We start from the raw sequence: 22,174 nt of genomic DNA on the forward strand, positions 1-22,174 counted from the left end.
AGTATTTCATTGACTTGTCAAAAATATCAGTGCACAATGTAGGTGTCAGGAGCAGTTTGAGTGCTATTTTCATGCTATTGCTTAAAAATCTAAATTCTGCACTAAGTGTTTCATGTTATGATTCAGCATCATCTTCGAGCTCAAACTATAGTCTCAAATGGCAGGAACAAGAAGCAGCAGGGTTCAGGAGGAACCGAAGTTATTTAAACACAAAATTAGTCCTTAATAATTCTAACTTTTCGGTGTTTTCCAATGGAGAAAATGAAATAATCCCCTTCACTACTCTGCCCCTTGGACAGTTTGTGATACTTAATTATTTTTTCCCCATGTATTAAACTGGGAAATTTCTAAGATTCCGTCTAGCTCTAAAATTTTCTGGTTCTCTGAATATCCCCATTATTATCATGACATCTCATTTTGCTGAAAGGAGGTTAAATCGGTAGTCTCTTATCTTATATCTATCTTTGTGAGAAAGAGTAAAGAAAACCAAATTCAGTTTCTTCATGATTAATGCATTTGTCAAATTCTTTCCAAGTAGCAAATTAATTTATTGTGTTTTTTCATGAATGCAAATTAAAGCCGTGCAAACTATTGTAAAACTTAGCAGTCCTTTTTCATAAATTAAAGCTAACTGATTTAATGTTAATGAAAGGAACTATATTCAAATACAAATTTTAATAACTTGGGTGGAAAGAAAATCTTAGACTTCATAAGCCTTTCCTTACATAAAATTCATGTAACTTGAACAGAAAGTCATTAAAAAGTAATTTTCTATATTGAAGCCTGTATTAATTACCTTGTATGAAACTCTGAAAAGTTCCTTAATAAATGTCTGGTCCTATGTGTCCCTAAGAAGGAGAATTGTCTATTGATTAGTTAATTATCCCAAACCAAGGGCACCAAATCCAGTTTCTGATGATCACTGTCTTACCTTTTTTCCTTTGAAATTCTCATCAAAACCAGAAGTAAAACAGCTTAAAAAAATAAGGGAGTATTTTGCTTCTGTTCCTATGGGCAATACAGTAAGTACCAGGATAAATTTAATAGAATATTTTGCAATTTGTTGGTTCTTAGGACTTAATCTAATACTCCATAGTGTGTGTGTGAGTGTGTCGTGTGTGTGTGTATGTGTGTCTGTGTGTGTAAAGCATCTTTATTGGAAGGATCAGATTTTAAGAATGATTTTAGAAATATGTCCTCTAAATTTGATTCTTTCATACTTGTAACAATGTCTAAATTCACTTCAATAGGAGTATAAGAAGCAAAGGCATTACCAAACTCATTGAATCCTTGTGTTCTTTGATGTAACTACCCATTTTATAGAATCCTTCTCTGAAGAACATGAGAAAATCAAAGTCAATATTTTCCTTTACATTTGTATTATAACTGCATTTGTGCTTGATTTTCACTCAGGTCAACAAGGAGAAATTTCAACTTTTGTAATGACTGAATAAACCTGAATAAACCTGTAATGACTGAATAGCCCCTATAGGGGCTAATTTATGCTCACATCTTTAAAAAGGAAAATTTTGTTAATGCTAAGTGTGATTCCATATATTTCATACTGGGATTCGGGATTTTTTTGTGTAATAATAAAAGTACCTTTTTTTTTAATGTTAAAGTTTGCAACATTTGCTAAATTCAAAAGGCAGTGCTAGATTAGATTTAATGCTCACTAATTTCGGGACTAATCATTTAAATTGAGAAAGAGAAATCTAAAACATGAATCTTTGATACATTCTATCTTATTTTTATGTTGCACTAAAGTCATAAGAATCGATAAAACAATGAGACTAAAGCTGAAATAGGTCCAAAATCTTTTTGGCTCATCATCTAGGAACCAGAGAAGTACCAAGTATGAAGGAGTCCGCTGTGCTTGAGTAGGTTAGACCGTCAATTACTTTATCCTGCTTGCAACAGTCGTCTCTGTTGGGTTTTACTTTAAGAGAAAATGAACTTATGGAAGAGCACCATAGGCTTCCTCTGATGAACACATGTAAAATCTTCACCCACTTTTTAAGTATATCTGGGCTGCCTTAACATCTTTCAAAATGTCAGCAGTGATTACACTACATTATGGGATAATTAATATGAACTTTTATCTCAAAGCTAATTTTGAGTTAATACTAGAACAAAACACATGTCAGCATGTTAAAGATGGAAAGTTGAACGAACTGCTTTTGTATATAAAAATATATTTTTTTCTCTTTTCAAATGTCAGTCTAATATAAATGTTTGAGAAAGGTTAAGTAATCTGTGAGAGAGCATCTTGTGAAGTTTGTGGTGTAGTTTCTAAAATCCTTTCAGAGAATGCGGTATAGATCCTTTCATATTAAAATATTGGTCATTTTAAGCAGTTAGGGAAGTATCTCATCATATACCGGGATTCAAGGGATGTAGCTGGGGTTGATTAACTATGTCCAATTTACAATTTGATACCAGTGCTCCATATTTTAAAATTATCTTCAGGTGGCATCCTGCACCCTGTTTCCTTCTTCTAAACCAGTCTTTTCCCAAATTAGCTGAAATGACTGAAAAATTTATTTCATCCCACAGTAGTTCTAGAGATATATATCAGACTTTTGCTCCTAAGATGCTTCTGCATGTTTAATTGCACATCTAAATACAAGCTATGCTCACTATTGGAGTGTATCAATTCTGCCTGTTGGATCATAAAGTTCAAGACATGATCTAGACATGTCATGACACCATAACTGGATACCAATCTGAACAGCGCAGCCAAACAACCAGGCAGTTTGGCCACCTACAATTTAATTGTTGCTTTTATTTGAATTAAAATTAAATTTGGGGTATAATTGGTTAATTCTTTGATTCAGCTGTGTCAGTTCTGGCCATACAAGTACTTCTGTACAAAGATAGCCATATTTTGTCTAAGTTCACTCAATATTTTTTACAGAAAACACTGTTTATAATCCCCTTCAAAGAATATATATGCAGCTGGGAGTAATGCTGATGGACTTCAGACATCTAGTCCTTGAGCCATAGAATCTGCTATTTTGTACACTAACTATCTTTTGCAGATTATCCTACCTTTCTATAAATAGTGGGTGGCCCTTTGGCATTGTGGCTTATTGACTCAAGGTCAGTACTTTAGCTCTACCTTCTCTTCTCTCAATTAGTACTTGACCAAAGAAATAAAAACAGCTGGTTTGCTGTTTGCAACTCTGGAAAGTGAAATGGGAATGAAATGTAATCCATTAAATTCTGCAATTATTCACAGGTCACGTGCATTTGTTCTGATTATTACAATCTTTGTCCAAATGTGTTTAAATGGTAGTCTTTTACAAAAAAATAATAAAAATTGTAAAAGCAAGGGAGACTCAATGTGCTGAATTATAAATAAATCATTTATAGTTTGTCCTTTCAAGATCTTCTTTACATCCTTTACTGGCAAGTCCTAAGTACCTTTTAAAATAAAAAATTACTAAAAAAAGAAATTAAATTAATAAATAAAATTAAATAAAAATTACTGCCGGCATTCTCCAACTTTAATAAGTGAGGGTTTAGAGTAAGGAATATAAAACAAAATCTGATGAAATATATGTACTTTTTTGCATGCATGTGTGAATATTTTTTAAATTTCTATTATTGAAGTATAGTTGGTATACAATATTATATGGTTCAGGTATACAACATGGTGATTTGACAATTCTGTATATTACTCAGCGCTCACCACAATAAGTGTGATTACCATCTGTCACTATACATTATTACAGTATTTACTGTATTCTCTATGCTATCTTTTTCATCCTTGTGTCTTATTTATTTTACAACTGGAATATTGTACCTCTTAATCTCCATCTATTTTACGCCTCCCCCCATTCCCTTCCCCTCTGGCAACCACCTGTTTGATTTCTGTCTTTATGAGTGCATTTCTGGTATTTGTTTTGTTTTTTCAGATTCCACATGTAAGTGAAATCATATGGCATTTGTCTTTCTTTTTCTGACTTATTTCAACTTAATGTATTACCATTGAGGTCCATCCATGTTGTCACAAGTGGCAAGAGCTCATTTTTTATGGCTCAGTAATATTCCATTATATTCCAATATTCCAATAATTAGTTTCACATCATCTTTATCCATTCATTTATCAATGGGTACTTAGGTTTTTACATATCTTGGGTATTGTAAATTATACTGCAATAAACATAGGGGAGCTTATATCTTTGGGGATTAGTGTTTTCCTTTCCTTTGGAAAAAACCCCAAGATTGAGATTGTTGGGCCATATGGTATTTCTATTTTTAATTTTTTGAGGAACCCCCATACTGTTTTCCATAGTAGCTGCACCAATTTACCTTCTTACCAACAGTGCACAAGGGCTCCCTTTTCTCTACATCCTCACCAACATTTATTGTTTCTTGTCTCTTTGATACAAGCATCCTGACTGGTGTGAGGTAGTATCTCATTGTGGTTTTTGGTTTGCATTTCCCTGATTATGAGTGATGTTGAGCATCTTTTCATGTGTCTGTTGGCCACCTGTATGTCTGCTTTGGGAAAATGTCTATTCATGTCCTTTGCCCATTTTTAAATCAGATTATGTTTTTGTTGTTTTTGGTGCTGACCTGTAGAAGTTCTTTATGTATTTTAGATATTAGCCCAGTATCAGATATATCATTTGCAAACATCTTCTTCCATTCAGTAGGTTACCTTTTTTGTTTTGTTGATGGTTTCCTTTGCTATGTAAAACCTTTTCATTTTGGTGTAGTCCCAATAGTTGATTTTTGTTTTTATTCCCCTTGCCTGAGGAGACATATCCATAGATATGTTACTGAGGCCAATGCCCAAGAGATCACTGCCTATGTTTTCTTTTAGGAGTTTTATGGCTTCAGGTCTCAACGTTCAGATCTTTAATCCGTTCTGAGTTTATTTTTGTGTATGGTGTAAGAAAGTGGTCCACTTTCATTTTTTGCATGTAGCTGTGCAGTTTTCCCAATGCTGTTTATTGAAGAGGCTGTCTTTTCCCATTGTATATTCTTGCTGCCTTTGTCATAGATTAATTGACTATACATGCATGGGTTTATTTCTGGGCTCTCTCTCCTAGTGCATTGATCTATGTGTCTTGAAATAAATATATATTTAAAACTTTATAGTACCATACTTCTGCTGTACTTCTATACTTTCTTAGATTTAATTCCTCTAAAATGTAAGTTTCTTTTCTTTATTAAAAAAAAAAACTTTTCCTCTAATTATGGGAACTCATCAACCATTGGGCTGAAAGTCAGCGGCAGCTGGATGGTGAACTGGCCCCTTGCCCAGACCTCAGAGTAAGACTAATTTGAAAACCCTTTACAGAATGCAGCCCAGAGCCTGCTGCTCAGAAGATCCTGCTCTAATCAACCATTGATCATAAGAGATTTCTTTTATTGACCTGAAAGCAAGTTTTTTCATCTTCCTGCCAGCTAAGGCACTTACTGAAAGTAGGTAGATAAAATCCAAAGTGAATATGCCTAATAAAGAAGGCAAAGTATTCCATCTCTCCCCACAAATGACATTCTGATTCTCCAGTGGGACTTCTATAATACGTGTATGAATAAGAATTTGTCTCCATCCATCTCTTAACCCATTTCATTGTCACCCTGTCAGGAACCTATGATTAGCAAGATATCCCTTCTATAAATACGTATGGCGAGTCATTTGTGAAACTATGGTCAAGGATTATATGGGAATTCTTTTTGTGTCTGCAGATACCTTGGAATGAATGCAGGAAAATGTTTATCCCCCTCCGGATATAACGTCAGAAGTTCCAGATCATTCTGAACTCTGTTCCCTCTATGATTTACCTGCCTGTAGAGTTTGAAAGATTCCCACTAGTGCTGACTCTTTATGACACTTCTCAATTTACAGTAGCTCAGAGGACACTTTGATGGTTTCCAAAGGCAAAATGGGGCAAAATGGCACTTTTTTCCACTCAGAAGGGTCAGCATTTATGGGACATGCTCAGTCACATTCTCAAAATTGCTTCAGAGAATGAAGGTTTCTTTTATACTATTTTCTGTTAGATTAAAGGAGGTCATTTAAACAAACTACTTCCCCAAAGTCCCTGTTTTGAATTACTGGAGAAAATGTATACTATCTGGGGTCTTGGATCACTTAGCAAACATCAGAGGGATGGTTTGGAGTCTGTTTTGGGAAATTCACAGTCCAACTATATTGCCTTTTCCTTCAGCAAAGGCGATTTATCAATGATCAATTTGGTTACAGACACATCTGTTTTTGTTAAAATGCCTTTGGCCATTAAGTTATCTGTAATAACTTTTGGTAGGGTTTAAGCAATTTATAATAATATTAATGGAAAAATCATGATTTGGTATGGCATTTTTCTCTTCCATTTTATCTAAATGACTAGAAGTGAGGATTTGCATAATTTCATCTAGCTTTTTTTCCCTCCCATTTTTGCTATGATCTGAGAGTTTTATACAGAAGACATAAATTGTATCAACTTAGGGGAGCAGAAATATCATCTTGTGCAATACCAAACTTCATTCTTTTTTAGCTTGTTTTTAAATAATCATTGTGGTCTGTACGTACTATGTGGCATTTTAAGCTTTGAATCTGTCTACTGTACTCTCATGTATTCTTATATAAATGCTATGGAGAACAGTGATTCACAGCACCACCCAACACTGTTTAACCTTGATTGAAAATTATAATCTAGTTTCTTATAAATAGGTATCTGAGCTCGAAAAAATTATTTGTGTTTTTGTGTTGGCCCTAACTTTGCACAAATCTCCAGAGAGAGAGCGAGATCAGAACGTGAAAGGCAAACTGATTTTTCCTTTTGAGAAGTGGTTCATTCAGGAACTGAAAGAAGCTTATGATGGAACTTCCAGAGTTGATTTAAAATTCTCAGTCTCTCCAAAGACATTTAGGGAGAGTTGAATTGCTAATGCTTCGCTGCCAAGCAAGTGTGGCAGCTGTTTCAATTTTTCATCAATATTGTACACACAGCCACAGATATTAAAACCTGTTTATAGACAATGTTGACGAGGGTACTGAGCCAGATGCTCACTAGTGTAGCTTTCACTGTCTGGTCATAAGCATGTTCAGGCCTTAAGGGGTGGCACCGTGCAGGAGACTGTCCCCTGGGTCACCTTCTTGGACAAGATATTATTTATAGGTACACTGGTGCTGTGGTGGTCCCTCCCTGTCCTGCATTATCCCCATGCTCCACTCACTGTCTTTTTCACAGCTAAGTACAAGGATTAGAGAAAATAAGGAAGTCAGCCCCTATTTCTGAATACCTTCAAGGTAAAACAACACTGAGACTCCTAATCAGAATTTACTTCCTTAGTAGTGCAAAGGGTCATGATACATCGTTTAATCCTCATTCAAGTAATATTTATTGCCCACTGTTTTGGACTAAGCATTGGGATATAAAGGTGAGTAAAAACATAGCTCTTACATTTAAGGTGCTCCCAGTCATAGGTAGGCAGAGTTAGAATACAAAATTGTATTATCACATAAAGAGTTAGAAAATTAAACTTAAAAAAAAAAAAAGAAACCTATTCGGATGTCCAGAGATTGCTAGATATAAGGTTAACCCAGCCTTGTCTTTGACACTGTCCACCCTTCCTACTTCTCTGATATGTAACTTAGAGCCAATCCTCAATTAGTGTTACTGGCATCATATAACCCACATCTGACAGTGAGTACAAACCATACCTAATACTACTGGTGTGGTCCTCACTCTGGTAGAAGTATGTCCAGTCCTTGATGAGTCCTTAACCAGCAAGAACAAATGCACATCTCTAGCAAGGAAGTCTGTGGACTCAGCTTATCGATCCCCTGATTTCACAGTGATGCTTGCGACAGCCTACTCTGCTGCCACCCGAGAGTGTGTACAGGAGAGGAGGCCAGCAGTGGTATCTGGGTCCTTGCTGCCGGCCTGCTGAAGAGAGGCAGCTGCAGTCATAAATTTTGAGAGCCAGTGTGACCTTAGGAACCACCTACTTCACTTCCTTCCAAGAGAAATCTCTCAAGGGACATTCTGAATTTCAGATCAAGAAATGCTTGGAAGCCACAAACTCAGCTGGCTTATAGTTGTCATGGAATTTTGTGGCTATTTGTTGCAAACAGAAACAGGATCCACAGGTTAGAACTAGCCTCTGACTAGTCTTCTTACAGAGTCTGTGGACAGTCTCGGTTCTGCCTTTCTCCCACCTCTCTGGTGCTCTGTCTTCTTCTGGGCTCCCCCCCACCCCCATTGCCAGTCCTCTCTTCTCGATCTTCTCTCCTTCTCACTCTGTTCTTTCTACCAAGAGCAGCCTCATCCACCCCAAGACTTGCACCGCCCTCATTTAATTGAGAGTTGTTTCTGCAGAGCAGTACTTGCTAATGGCAGTGGGGCAGTGTCATGAGCTTTTCTACCCTCGCGTCTCCCACCTGCCACCAAATGTCAGTGCCCAAGGCAACCGTGGAAACCCCAGCTGAAAATGGCAGAACCACCATCAGCCCAGGTCCCCGAGTAACTACTTGGCCAGATGCTGTACTCACTCCCTCCTCCTTCCTCCACACGTGTCCTGACACCAATCAGGACGCCCATCTTGGACTTTACATAGTGACAAACTAACACGTTAAGCCACTGAGATTTCAGGCTTTAACTTTATTATAACAGCTAGCATCACTTACCTCTACCTCTTACAAAGCCTTCAGAGTCTATCCATGCAAAACATCCTGGGTATCTCTGGGCTAGACTTTATTCCTGAGTTTCTTAGCAGCATATCTGGCTAGACGTCTCCCCTAAGATGTCCCACAGGTCATCGAATTCAGGACGTCTAGAACTGAACAAATGATCCACCACCTTCCTTGGCTGTTCTGTTTCTCCTTCACATATCAGCAAATAGCATTTGTATGCACTTAGCCACGCAAGCCAGAAAGCTGGGAGTTGTTCTAGATTACTCCCTATCTTTCATCTTCAGTATTAATCTCTCCCAAAATATGTTTCCTGTTCATCATTTTTCTCTCTCTTTATTGCCGTTTTCTTATCTGCTTTTAATTATCTTGGCCTTATCCCCAACTCTCATCCATCCGAGCTACCACTAGGAGTGTCTCTTTGAAATAAAGAACTGGTTATGCCTCTCCACTGCTTAAAATCATCCCCTGGCTCTTTCTGGCTTGCAGATGAAACATCTCTTTCCAGGTTTGGCACCTGGGGTTGTCTCGTGGACTCCCTTCTGCTTCCTTCTCTTCCTTCTGTCTCACTGTTCTCTTGTTCACACCTGTGCTCCACCCCTAGCAAATGTCCAGAAGTTTCAGATGCCCTTGGGTGAAGTTTTAGTTCTCTCTAACCAGAACACAAGCTGACTCTTCTCCTGAGTGGCCCTTTCTCATCTTTCAAACCTCAGCTCAGAAATCACCTCCCCTAGGAATCTCTGACCTCCACTGTTTTTTCTCCCCTCATGCCTTGGGCCTACTTCATAGAATTTGTCTCTGCACACTTATTAGCAAATCTAGGAGTGTTTATATTGTTGCGCTAGCTTAATGCTGTTTAATAACAGCTCTTTGACATCAGCCCACCTCAACCATGCTAGCTGTATTTGCCCTCAACACATGTTCATCCATTTAACCCATGCTGTCATCTACTCCTATCTGCATAAATGGGTAAAACAATGCACATCAAGTGCTGAGGGCAATGCCCAGCATATAGTAAGCATTCACTCAATGTTAATAGAATAGGGCTTTTAAAAAATATTATTGTTATTGTTTTTATTACCATTAGCCTTAATCAGTGCCTTTGACCTTAACTGATTTCATACCTCTACCAGTTTTTGAATTTTGTGAGGTTTCCCCCCATTGTCTCAAAATCATGTGTTGCTCATTTGTACTAAAGTAGCAAGTTCCTTCTAATGGTAAAAAGTGAGCAGAGTTCAAGTCAAAGGATCTGGAAGCCTGGGTTCAGGTACCACCCCTAGAACCAGTTGTGTAAGCCTGGACCAGTCATTTCATCACTCATTTGGGCCATTAGTGAAGGGAGGATGGAAAAAGCCCTGACTCTCTTTAGCAGAATAGTCTTGAGAAATAACCTAGATAATTAATGGAAAAGCACTTTATCTCTAAAAAGTGTATAGAAGTTCATTATTAGTAGTATTTCCAGTAATACAAGCAATTTAATATAAACAATGTTTTCTCTATTGAATGTTGTCATTTCTGTATTTTGCCATTGCCACTTTCAATTATTTTCATATTCTCTAATGAGTGGCAACACATATAAGTCATCTGTACTTCTATGAACAAGTTCTCAATTTTGTTATCCAAGTCATCAAAATAATTCTGATTTGAGGACTGAACACAGTACCAACTCACTAACAATGTTGTTCTAAATTGGTGCTGTCTGCAAGTCTTTGAGTTCACCCTTCTATCCAATTTTGTTCCTTATTTGGCGTTTCACACAGTAGGCACACTAGTTTTTTGGATGAATGAATGAATGCCATTAAAGGAGAGAGGCAAAGTCTTGAGTGCCCAGTGTTTTGTCAGCTGCTCCCTACTTGACTTCAAACTTCTCACTTCATCATTTTGTTGATGGTGATGGTGATAATGATGATGGTGGTGATGGTGATGATTGACATATTTGAGCTCTTAGGTGCCAGGCACTTTCCTAAGCCCTTCACATTTAATCTTCACAATAACTTGGTCAAGAAAATACAAGAGCTTGATTTAGTATAATGGAAGCTCCATGGAATATGGAATTTTTTTATGTCTTATCTGTCTGATTCATTGCTAAATTCTTAGGGACTCAGTGTGGTGCCTGGAACATATAGTAGGCACTCAAGAAATGATAGTTGAGTGAAGTGATTTGCTCTTCAGACACTTTCTTGATACTTAGGACTTTGGAGTTTTCTGGACATTTGTAATTTGATTGTGATTTCTTACTAGTAGTAGTAGTAGCTGATTTTTTTAATTGAAATTATTAATTAGCTTTGTGTAATACATTTTACTTTATAAATGTTTTCACATATAGTCTCATTTAATTTAAAGCAATCAATGACATCTTACTACTGGAAATGCTAAAATACAATGTCTCTACCAAATGAAAAATAAGATATGATTATAATATTGCCACAGTTTGATCTTTACAATGAGTGATCAGTAAGCATTTTAATTAATTTAAAGGTGATTGGGGCTTAAAATAAAGATTATCATTTTTCAGATTTCTTTAATTGAAAGAAGAGAATACTAGAAAATATTTCCCTAGGTAGCTTAGGATAAGGGAATTCTCTATTGGAAATTTACTTAACAATGTGGAAGAGAAGCTGCAAGGCTGATTCTTGTAATGTTTGTGGCTCTAAAGAAAATATATATATATGTTTTTTATGAATCAGCACAATTTTTTTACATGTAATTAAAATTGGAACTAGTAAGATATAAAAGAAACTTTACTTTTTAAAAAAGCATGAGGATTTGCATTAAACAATGCCTTGAGACAGTAATAACCATGATTTATTTACTCAGCACATTCTAACCAATCAGAGAACAGTCCATATACAATTTAGGGAGTACTTGGCAATGTTATACAAGGTGGCATCTGTGCTGGCATCTGTAGGGTTACATTTCATAAAGCTTATACAGTGTGTCTTTAAATCAAACTTCAAAATGTTATGCTGTGTTAAAGACCAAACAAAATAGTATAACCAGAATACAGTACAGTTATCATTTTTATTTAAACACTGACATCTGCAGTTGTCATTGGTTTTGAGTAGATGAAGGGAAACATTTCTTTAAACTCTCAGACGAATATGACTAGTCCATTTGTCATTCCAATGTTTTCACTATTTGAAGTATTTCAATTTTGGTTCAACAATGTAAGCTTTGGAGTTTTGCCTAATAATGACTTCAGTTGCCCTGGCCTTCCAACAGATAAATTAAAATGGAAATGCATATTTTCTAATTATGCATCCAGCCCTAGTTGCGTATTGGCAAGGGTGGCCAGACTGAATGCTAAATTGAGCCTGCACAATAGCTAGAGTCTATGTAACATCAAAGTTTCCCAAAGTCACTTTCTTAATCATGTGAAGGATAGCCAGGACTCTGATCAGTAGTATGTAGCTGTATACAATCAGAGGGAAAACATTTAAACATCCCAGCATGGTATTTCCATTTAAATCTGATTACAGTGAAATAAAACTGTAGCCATTAAAGGTTTAGAAGAACTACAAATACAAGCCGTAAAAGAAGACAGATAGTAAATGAGGTAGTAAAACATTTCAGCAGGGCAAACAGTTTACAGCGTTCATTCAAGTCGTCCCGAAGCAGACTATGTAATTCACTGCAGACCCTGCACCGTTCCCTGAGCTCCACTTAAACCTGCAATTAACCTTTCACGCCTAATGAAGCTGTTTTCCTGGAAAATTAAAATATATAGTGGTGCCTGCTTTTACACAGACTTGGGAGGAGAGCGTTTCAAAATGAATGACTTTTCGGAGGCTTTGTTCAAATGTAAAATGGAAGTGCTATGTTTGTATATAAAGTGAGAGTGTTCTTTCCAAGGCAATTTCACTTGATGTGCAGTATTTTATTACTGTACTTATTAATTGTTCTGCATAATTGTAAAAAAACCCACACATCAGTAATTTTATGATTACATTGTTACTGCTGGAGTCTACTAATACCATTTCACTTCCATTAGGAAAAACTAGAGTTTTACTAAAGATAACTCAATTCCTAATGTTTCTCCTTGGTGGTTTTCATTGCAAATTTAGCGGTTTAAAAAGATATATTTATCATTTAAATATGTAGCTGTTAGTCATTTCTGTTGCTTTCTTTTAGGGCATGTCTGCACGTGTTCATTGAGAACCAAAGTTCTTAATTTTAGGAAGAAGTAGTGGGTCTTTTTCTAAGAATCTGGGTAAAAGTCTGATTTTGGTATATCACCTACTTATTACTAAATCTCTTTGGTGGCTCTTGGAATCCAAACCAGTAGCTACTAAATTGTGCCCCTGTTCTGAAGGAAAACTGCATGGTCCCAAAGGGGTCTGCTTCCTTCACAGCCTTCCCTGCCCTGGGTGATCCAGAGCAGCCACTGGGGATTGTCCACGTTAGCAGGGGATAGTTGAAAACACCACAAGGCCATGGCAAATGGAATAGGAAACAGAAGATGGTACTTTCTTTCTTCTGAGGTGTATAATTCATATTTAAATAATCTAAATGTCATAGTGTCTGGTATTTAAGAACTAAAAGTGCAAAAAGGTAAAGCTTATAATAAATATTTAAACCCCAGCATTTTTATTGAATCTACCGGCATATTTTGATGTAAATTCTGCTAGCCTGCAGCGTCTGTGCATCATCTTGACATGGTAAATGAAATTCCTTTAGACCACCAGTCTAAAATAATGAATTGTTCCCCCAGTTAATTGTATTGCTTTGATAACAAGGAACTATGGTAGGCCTAGAGAACACAATAAGTGGATTTCATCAGATGATTTGTGTGACGTTTTGAAAAATGATCTTCTAGAGTGACCTGATTTTAATGGAACTCAAACTGCAGGCAGCCTGTGCCACTGCACGGCATCCTATTGGCAGGAAGTGCTTCCTCCTATGGCACCAGGAGGGTGGGGTCGTCACCGGAAAACGTCTCCCTGGGGGACAAATTTCCCAGGGAAATCTAAAGGAGGAGAAAGTCCCTCAAAGGGCAATATGGATAACTTTTTTAAAGTTGTTTTTATTTTATTGATGCAGTAAAAAAAAAAAAAAAATCCGGGAAAGATCTCAAGCTACCTTTATCTCTTCACTACCAGTGTGAAAATAAACCCAGACCAACCAAATAACATGAAAGCTATTTATTCAGAACTTATTCTAGCAATGGAGTCCTCCATCATTGTGTGTTTGTGTTTGCCAGACACTTAAAAAAAGACAAATGTGTGGGATATAGTGGAACAAAGAGAAGGCTTCAGGTATGCCCTGATTGGAAGCTACTGGCACAGGAGGGCTAAAATCAGGTTAACTACAAACAGAGCGTCCTATATGATTGGTTAGGGGTGCGTATTTGCCTTTCTCTGGTTGGTCCTGAGTTAGAAGCAGGGACAAAAATTAGGGACTTTGTCAGTTATTAATCACGTTGACTGGATGGGACCCATTGTTACAGGGGCAATTGTTTGACTTCCTGGATTGTTACTAGAGATAGCAGCCTGACCTCCCCCAAACCTGACATGGCAGGCTGGCTTCCTACTCTGGTTATTGGAGATAGAGATTGTTTTCCTGAGCATGTTGCTGCAGGTGTGGGCCAGAGTTCTATTTTTAAGTCATGGTCTGGCTGTTTCCTATTTATATAGTCAGTCTCTCACCAGCATATACATGTTATACGCAGAGGGGAATAATACTGTTTTTCTTAAAGAACTACTGACAACTTTTCTTTTTATCAATTAAGATTCCCTACAATAAAGTATACTAAAGGGCAAGGATAGAAACTATTTTAATTTCTCAATCCTCTCTTTCTTTTTTATTTTTTTTATTTTTTTTTTGTTTTTAACTTTTTTTTTTAGAAACTTTTTTTTTTTAATAAATTAATTTTTATTGGTGTTCAATTTACCAACATACAGAATAACACCCAGTGCTTCTTTCTTTTTTAAAGAGTCTTCCACACACTAGATACTTTGGGAAGACTGGGACCTGGTTTCTCCTTTTACTCTTCTGTCCAGGGCCTCTTTCTTGTAGATTGACTGAGGACTAGCAATTTCTGGGCTGTTGTTTTAGAGTTCTCCCTATAGTATAATATGAAGAAATGCAAAAATAGTAATAAAAACTTACACAATTTTACATGAACGTACATGCAGTTATTATGATTATTATGCTGTTCATAATTAAATTACAAGATTGTAAAAAGGAGCAACTCATGGTGTGCCACAGCTGTGTAGTCCTGTAAAGGACCCAAGCTTAAATCTAAACAAAAACATCGTTTGGCCCATCCAGAGGATGAGTGCTGGGCACGTGGCCCTCGGAGCATCCTCTGTAAGCACACCTGGGGGACACTCAAATATCACTGCCTGTAGGAATCCAAGGTTCCTAGGTACATATTGCCATTTATGCAGAATCTGTAAGTGTAGCTGATAGTTCCATTTCCATAGGAAAGAACAAAAATTTGTCAAATTAAAAATAAGCATGATTTGTGATTTTACTTATAAATTAAGGACTGAAATATGGTTTATGGCTTATTATTTTCAACTGGATGTGTTTCCAAGCTTAAAATTCACTAGTGAACCCAGGATATCTGTGAGAGACACTACTTTAATTAAGCTTTGGATTTCAAAAACCCTGAAATACAAAGGCACAATGACAGTTTCTGATTAGCATGGAACTTCCCGTTTGGGCATCTCAAACTGTTTGCTTCTCTCCTGAATCCTTATATCTTCTGTAAGGAAAGCAACATTTGCAGCCACAGGTAAATGGAAAAGCATTGTTTTTCAGAGCTTCTTTGGACTGGATCATGCAGTAGTTTAATGAATAACATGATTTCATATTTAGATGCTGTCATCATTGCAATTAGTGTAAGTGGTCTCTGTCTGCATTAAAAGAGACATATATTCTTTGTCACATTTGGCTGTCTCTGGATAAGAGAGTGCCAGGAATGAAATAACAGAAGGTTGTGAATTATAACAGAAGTATGCCAAGAGATCTGTGGAAACTTAATGTCTGCCTGAACTGAACTTTTTGTTAGCACAGCCATGGACTGTGAGTCTTAAAAAAAAAAAAAAAAAAAACCATGTACTTCAGCTCCCTCCTTTGAAGAAAATAATGGACTAATTACTTCCTACAGCAGAATAAGTGGTTGAAATTTCTATGTTGGACACTTCAGGAGTTCATATATGCTCTTCCAAGACCAAGAAAGAAATTTTTATTTAAACTTTGAACCTTTGAACTTGCATTATCTCTAAGTAATTCAGAATAATTATCCGTATCCTGAAAGAGCAGATTATTTAATAGGAATCCTTAAAAGGTAAATATCTAAGATTATCAGCCTGGACAGTGATTACTATAACTTTTTAATCCTTTTCCTCCCTCACATCATTAATTTCTCCTTCCCACAAATACTTTCTCTTCTGTTTTCACATGTACATAAAACTCCTTTTTTCCTTTAAAAAATAGATGTACTCAGATAATCCTATGTATTCCCATATATCTCATCTGACCTGTTGCCTCCCCTGTGTACCAGCTCACTTACCTCTTCCCAGGGCCAAATGGCTGAGACATGGAACTTATATATGTTGCCACATTTTTTTTCTCACCCCATTCCTTGCTTAACTTTCAGATCTCCTTCCTCAGTTAGGTATGGAAATGACTCAAAGGCCATCTGAATCTTCTTTGAGAAAGATCTGATGGTCTCTGCATTCAGCCTCGCTGCTGGCCCATTTGATGCTCTTGGCTGACTCCTCAACCCTGGCATCCCTTGACTTCTACAGTGCTGTCCTAGGCTGGTTGACCCTCCTCTTACACTATCTGTTTCCTTCCACTGGTATTTCTTTCTGTTCATAAGCCTTTCGAGTTCTGTTCTTGCCAGATCATCTTTGAGTCTTACCCTAAATTGACCCACAGGAGTAAAATAATCCAATGGTATCTTACATAGTTTAAGATCCAAAAGTGAGGCTTCTTCTTAAGAGCAGCACATTGAGGAGATGTCTGCAGGGCTCAGGGTTTGATTCAACTTTCAAGTTCAAGTCTCCAAGACCCAGGAGATGGGAAAATGAACCAAAAGTTCTTTAGTGACCTCCTTAAAGCAAGCAGACTGGTCTCTTGGTTTAGCATGGTGACTTGTCACATTTTTTTATTCAAGAATTACATGAGACTGAACAGAAACTAAAATGATTCATGTATACTTACGATACACCAAAGTATCTGGCTAGACCATTGCTTGTACAAATTAAGAAAAGTCTTGACTATCTATGAACATCTTACTAATGTTCTTGTCAATCAGTAGACAAAATGATGTAACAAAATAGTGTTCTTTAAATTCCCTATGATAGCTAGAGATACACTTTTGTGCTGATAGCTGCTGCTAATACTCAAGGTTTTCTTCCTGTTTAAGAAATATCAAACTGTCTTTCTTCCATGTCTGCTTATACATAACACAACTCTGTGCCTGGGTGTTTTCTTCTTAAAAACACTTGAGGAAAAAAGAGATGAAAAGACAGACCACAGATTTGGAGAAAAATACTTGCAAAACACAGATCTGATAAGGGACTGGTATCTAAAATGTAAATGAAGTCTCTTAAAACTCAACAATAAGAAAAGAAACAGTTCAATTAAAAATGGGCAAAAGGGGATGCCTGGGTGGCTCAGCAGTTGAGCGTCTGCCTTCTGCTCAGGGCATGATCCTGGAGTTCCAGGATCAAGTTCCACATGGGGCTCCCTGCATGGAGCCTGCTTCTGCCTCTGCCTGTGTCTCTGCCTCTCTCTTTCTGTGTCTTTCATGAATAAATAAATAAAATCTTTTTTAAAAATGGGCAAAAGATATCAACAGATACCTCAAAAAATACACATCTGACAAGTAAGCTTATGAAAAAGATGCTTAACATCATATGTTACTATGGAATTGCAAATTAAAACAACCATAAGATATAGTTACATACCTATTCAAATGGCTAAAATCCCACACACCAACACCAAATACTGACAGAGATGTGGTACAATGAATGAGAAGCTCTCATTCATTGCCAGTGGGAATGCAAAATAGCACAGCCCCTGTGGAAGACAGTTAGATAGTTTCCTTCAAAGCTGTTTGTGAATTGGAAACGTATGTCTATACCGCCTTGTTTATAATTCCCAAAAATTAGAAGCAGTGAAAATTTAATAGGGGAATGGATAAACAAACTGTGGCATATCCATACAATGGAATATTATTTAGCAACAAATATAAATGAACCATTGAACCAAAAAAGATATGATGGAACTTAAAGGCATATTATTAAGCAAAATAAGACCATCTGGGGCAGCCCAGTTGGCTCAGTGGTTTAGGGCCGCCTTCAGCCCAGGGCCTGATCCTGGAGACCCAGGATCGAGTCCCCTGTCAGGATCCCTGCGGGGAGGCTGCTTCTCCCTCTGCCTGTGTCTCTGCCTCTCTTTCTCTCTCTCTCTCTGTGTCTCTCATGAATAAATAAATAAAATCTTAAAAAAAGTAATAGGACCATCTGAAAAGGCTATGTACAATGATTCCAACTATGTGTCTCCAGCTATGTCTCCAGCTATATGACATTCTGGAAAAGGCAAAACTATAGAAACTTTTTAAAACGATCAGACATTATCAGAGGCTCAGGAAAAGAATAAGTTGGTAAAGCACAGGGGATTTTAAAAGTAGCAAAACTACTCTGTATGATACTCTAATGTTGAATATGTGACATTATGCATTTGTCAAAACCCATAAAATATACAATACAAAGAGTAAACATTAATGTAAACCATGGACTTTGCTTGATAATCATGTATTAATACTGGCTCAATTTTTCTTTGACCCTAAGACTGCTCAAAATTTTTAGAAAAATCCTAATACGTTGGCTTGTATTCTACAAAAATAATAGTAACACTGAAAAATCTGTGTACAGCTAGAACAAACCTGTGCTCAGATGTGGGAACTAAGGTGTGGGAACTAAGCTGGTTGTGATGTTTTTGTCACACACTGAATTTGATTGTCGAAGGTCAGACAGATAATTAATTGTTAGATCCTTGTTCTTCTTCATGTGTGAAGATCATATGTCTCAGTTGAGAAACATTTTACATGATACATGATAACAAGCTACATGATAACTTCCAATAAACAGCTGTATGTTTGATGACCAAATATCAAACAATAAGAAATACGGTGCTAAGACACTGTATCCTGGAAATGGCTAACCAAATACTTGAATGATTTTTTTCCTCTTCTTTCAGGCCTTGCAATCGCCAGTGCCCTAATAGATATTTCACAACAGAAGCCTTCAGATAGTAAAGACAAGACTTCAGGAGTCCGAAATCGAAAACATCACCTCTCAACACGTCAAGGAACTTGTGTCTGAGAAACAGAAACTCTCCCGGATATTCTGAAATGTTTGATTTTATAAATGACTTCTATTGAGGCTGGTCTATGGCCTCAGTTTTTATGGAGGCAAATCTCTGTATGGTCCCAGGGCTCAAGTTCAGTTCCCTCCAAATGGGCAATGACCCGAGTGGCCAGAGAACGTTCGTGACTTTTAAGAAAGTAACGATATTGACGGTCACGGGCGATAAAGTCAGTTTTTACGACTCTCTTAGGCTTATCATATATAACATTAAATTACTCTGGAAAAAAGATGTATATTGTTTCTTAATGCAGAAGGAAAATATGTAATTCATATAAACCAAACTGTTTATATCCCAAGACTTTAAAGAAAGACATTTTATAATGCCTGAATGATGAGAATTGTACAGTTTTTGCCTCATAAGCAAACTTAAATCACTTGTATATGAACCGGAAATGAACAAATTGCAATGGCTTTAAATGTTGTTTTATCTCACTGTAAATGTAAAAGCAAGATTTTGATTTAGTAGGATATAGGTAATGTATTTAAATATTCCACATGACCATATCATGTCCACACTCAGTTTGAGAATGTGACTATTTCCACCTAACTGGAACGCAGACCAAAATGAGTCCATTTGGATGGATGGTATGTGCAACTTCACAGGAGGTTTATTAGAATTCTGAGTGAAAAGGACATTCCTGTCGTCCACGCCAACTGCCTAACTCATTATCAGAGCTGATAGAGCATGGAAAAACCTGCCCAGCAATCTATTTTTCCCCTCTTTCCAAAAACCCTCCAATACCAAACCTGAAGAGAGCTGAAATAGTTATTTTATAGTGTGCAAGCTTCAGCTCCACTGTGGTAATTTTTTTTAATTGCTTAGGAATCATTGGATCAGACCTAAATGATCCATCTGCATTTCTGTAAGAACAGATCATCTTCTGTTGGCCTTCCTCTCCTAGCTGCTAGATTTTATCTACCTTTTACAAATATGGAAAGTATCTTAGAGGTGACACCGCCCCCCCCCCCAAGTTTTAATACAATCCAGGTTCCTTCTTGCCAACTATCCACTTAGAATATAAGTAGAGAAAAGCATTTGTTGGCAAGGAGCTACAGTATTCTTATTCCTGACATGAATACATTGGTGTCACGAGAGAAAGTTTCCAGTTTAAAAAACAAGCGCATCGTTGTCCACATTTAGTGTATTCTTAATGATTCAAAAATCTGAATTATGGCAGAAAGGAAAAATGATTTAAAACAGCTTTTGCATTGGAACATAGAATCATTTGTGTCCTAGTGTTGACAATGGTTCACTAGAACTCTGTAGCATTAACAGATCTTGTTTGGCTATATCTTGTGACTACAGGATATATGTAGAAAGCAGTGACAGAGATCCAAAGCTGTTTCATACAATTAGCTTTGTTCACTCTGAAAGTCATTTAAATACAATTGGCGTTTAGTACGATACATGTACTTTTCATGTTCTTTGGATTTCTGGAAGGTAATGACACTTTACTGTTTACAGCTAATGCATAGTACTTGCATGCCGTGGTCGTGCAGTAGCAGAATATGACCCTATTGTGATATTCAATGTTTATTTCATGATGCCATTTATACATAGCTTCATTTGATGAGGATCGAATGTAATATGTAACAGGAATGATCATACAATAGGTAGTTGCATCGTATATAAGATTGCTAGGTTGCATCTAACCATGACTATCATTGTTTTGATAATTAGGCACTTCTTAATTATAGTATATATTCCTTATGTTGGCATGATAATTTTGCTATTTTCTATGCATTAAAAATAAGACTAATTCTTAGAATAATTTTATCTATAGCCTGTGGGTTTTTGGGAGAGGGGGGCGGGAGTGGAGCTGGTTGTTTTTGCCTCCCTGTGATATTTTCTCTCTCTCTCAAAAAAAGAAGTGAGCAAAGTTTGTAAATGTCTCCTAAAAACAATCAAGTAATTTTATTAGCTTCTTTTTGAACCCTTTAAATGTTGATTTTTCTCCTGGAAAAATAAATCGACAAAACTGGTGACTACAGAAATATAATCATTTAAAAATAAAACGATTGCCCGATTTGTTTTAATTCTCTAACGATTGTCATGAGAGAAGGCTTAATATAACAAAAACATGAAAGTGTACAATTGTATGTAGAATTTATTTCAGTTATACTTTTGGAGAGACCAAGCAAACAGTATTACTATGAAAAAATTGCCAAGCTTCATCCACCTTGAATCCCTCGGTTCCCAACACTTGAAAATTTGAATTTTAGAGAATTACAGGACATCATGCAATGTGAAGTTAAAGTCATACTGTATATGTCTGGGCCAAATATTGCTAACTCTATGACTAATTATGCAATATCTTCTCAACTTATCAAAGCTTTTTACTGGCAGTAAAATTCTTCACCCTCAGGTGAAGTAGATTGAAAAGACCTTGGAGATTATCACTTTGAATCTGTGTCACATTCTTTCTGTCCCCATATCCCAAACACTTTAAATCTAGATGCTCCTTTTTTTTTTAACTTTTTAAAATCAATTCACAAGTATATGCAAATACTCTTCCAGAAGTATACAGTTAAATGGCTGATTCCCTTGAAAAGTTTATCTTAATGGAATTTTGTACCTTTCAGTTTAGAGTAACTTTGAAAAGTCCTTTGGATTTTAGGATTTCTTGTTCTTTCAAGTATGAAAAGCTTTTGTTAAATAGAATGGAGTTTTAAAAATCTACCAAGGGGGCAGGGCGCCTGGGTGGCTCAGTCGTTACGCGTCCAACTCTTCGTGTCAGCTCAGGGTATGATTTCAGGGTCATGAGACCCAGCCCCGCATCCAGCTCCACACTCAGTATGAAGTGTGCTTGAGACTCTCTCCTCCTTCTACCCCTCCCACTCGTGCTCTCTCTCTCTCTCTCTAAATTAATAAATTTAAAACTTTACCTGCAGACACTATTTGGACAACTAGAGAATTCTTGTTGAAGGAGATGTACATACTTACACCAATTTAATACATTTTAAGAGGATTGTGATTTTCATAATTGCTTTTAAGTAGAAATTTATTTTTAATGATGCACATAGAAAGAGTATACCACATACTGTTGTGTTATGTTTAGCAGGAAAACTTCCAATAGGACCTATTTCAATGTGAAATCAATACTTGCTGTGCTTCCCAAGAGCTCATTTTAGG

The 22,174-nt window shown here is 36.7% G+C and overlaps 1 protein-coding gene across 1 annotated transcript in view; it reads left to right on the plus strand.

Moving 5' to 3' along the window:
• Positions 1-21,051, plus strand: part of ATRNL1 (attractin like 1) — a 777,593-nt gene extending 756,542 nt beyond the window's left edge. Inside the window, exon 29 of the mRNA XM_055300426.1 lies at positions 18,872-21,051. Within this exon, the coding sequence (XP_055156401.1) occupies positions 18,872-18,996 (125 nt within the window). The 3' untranslated portion in view covers positions 18,997-21,051. The remainder of the gene's footprint in view (positions 1-18,871) is intronic.
• The last annotated feature ends 1,123 nt before the right edge of the window (positions 21,052-22,174 follow it).

Source organism: Nyctereutes procyonoides, unplaced genomic scaffold, assembly GCF_905146905.1.
Source record: "Nyctereutes procyonoides isolate TBG_1078 unplaced genomic scaffold, NYPRO_anot_genome, whole genome shotgun sequence".
NCBI classification, from domain to species: Eukaryota; Metazoa; Chordata; class Mammalia; order Carnivora; family Canidae; genus Nyctereutes; species Nyctereutes procyonoides.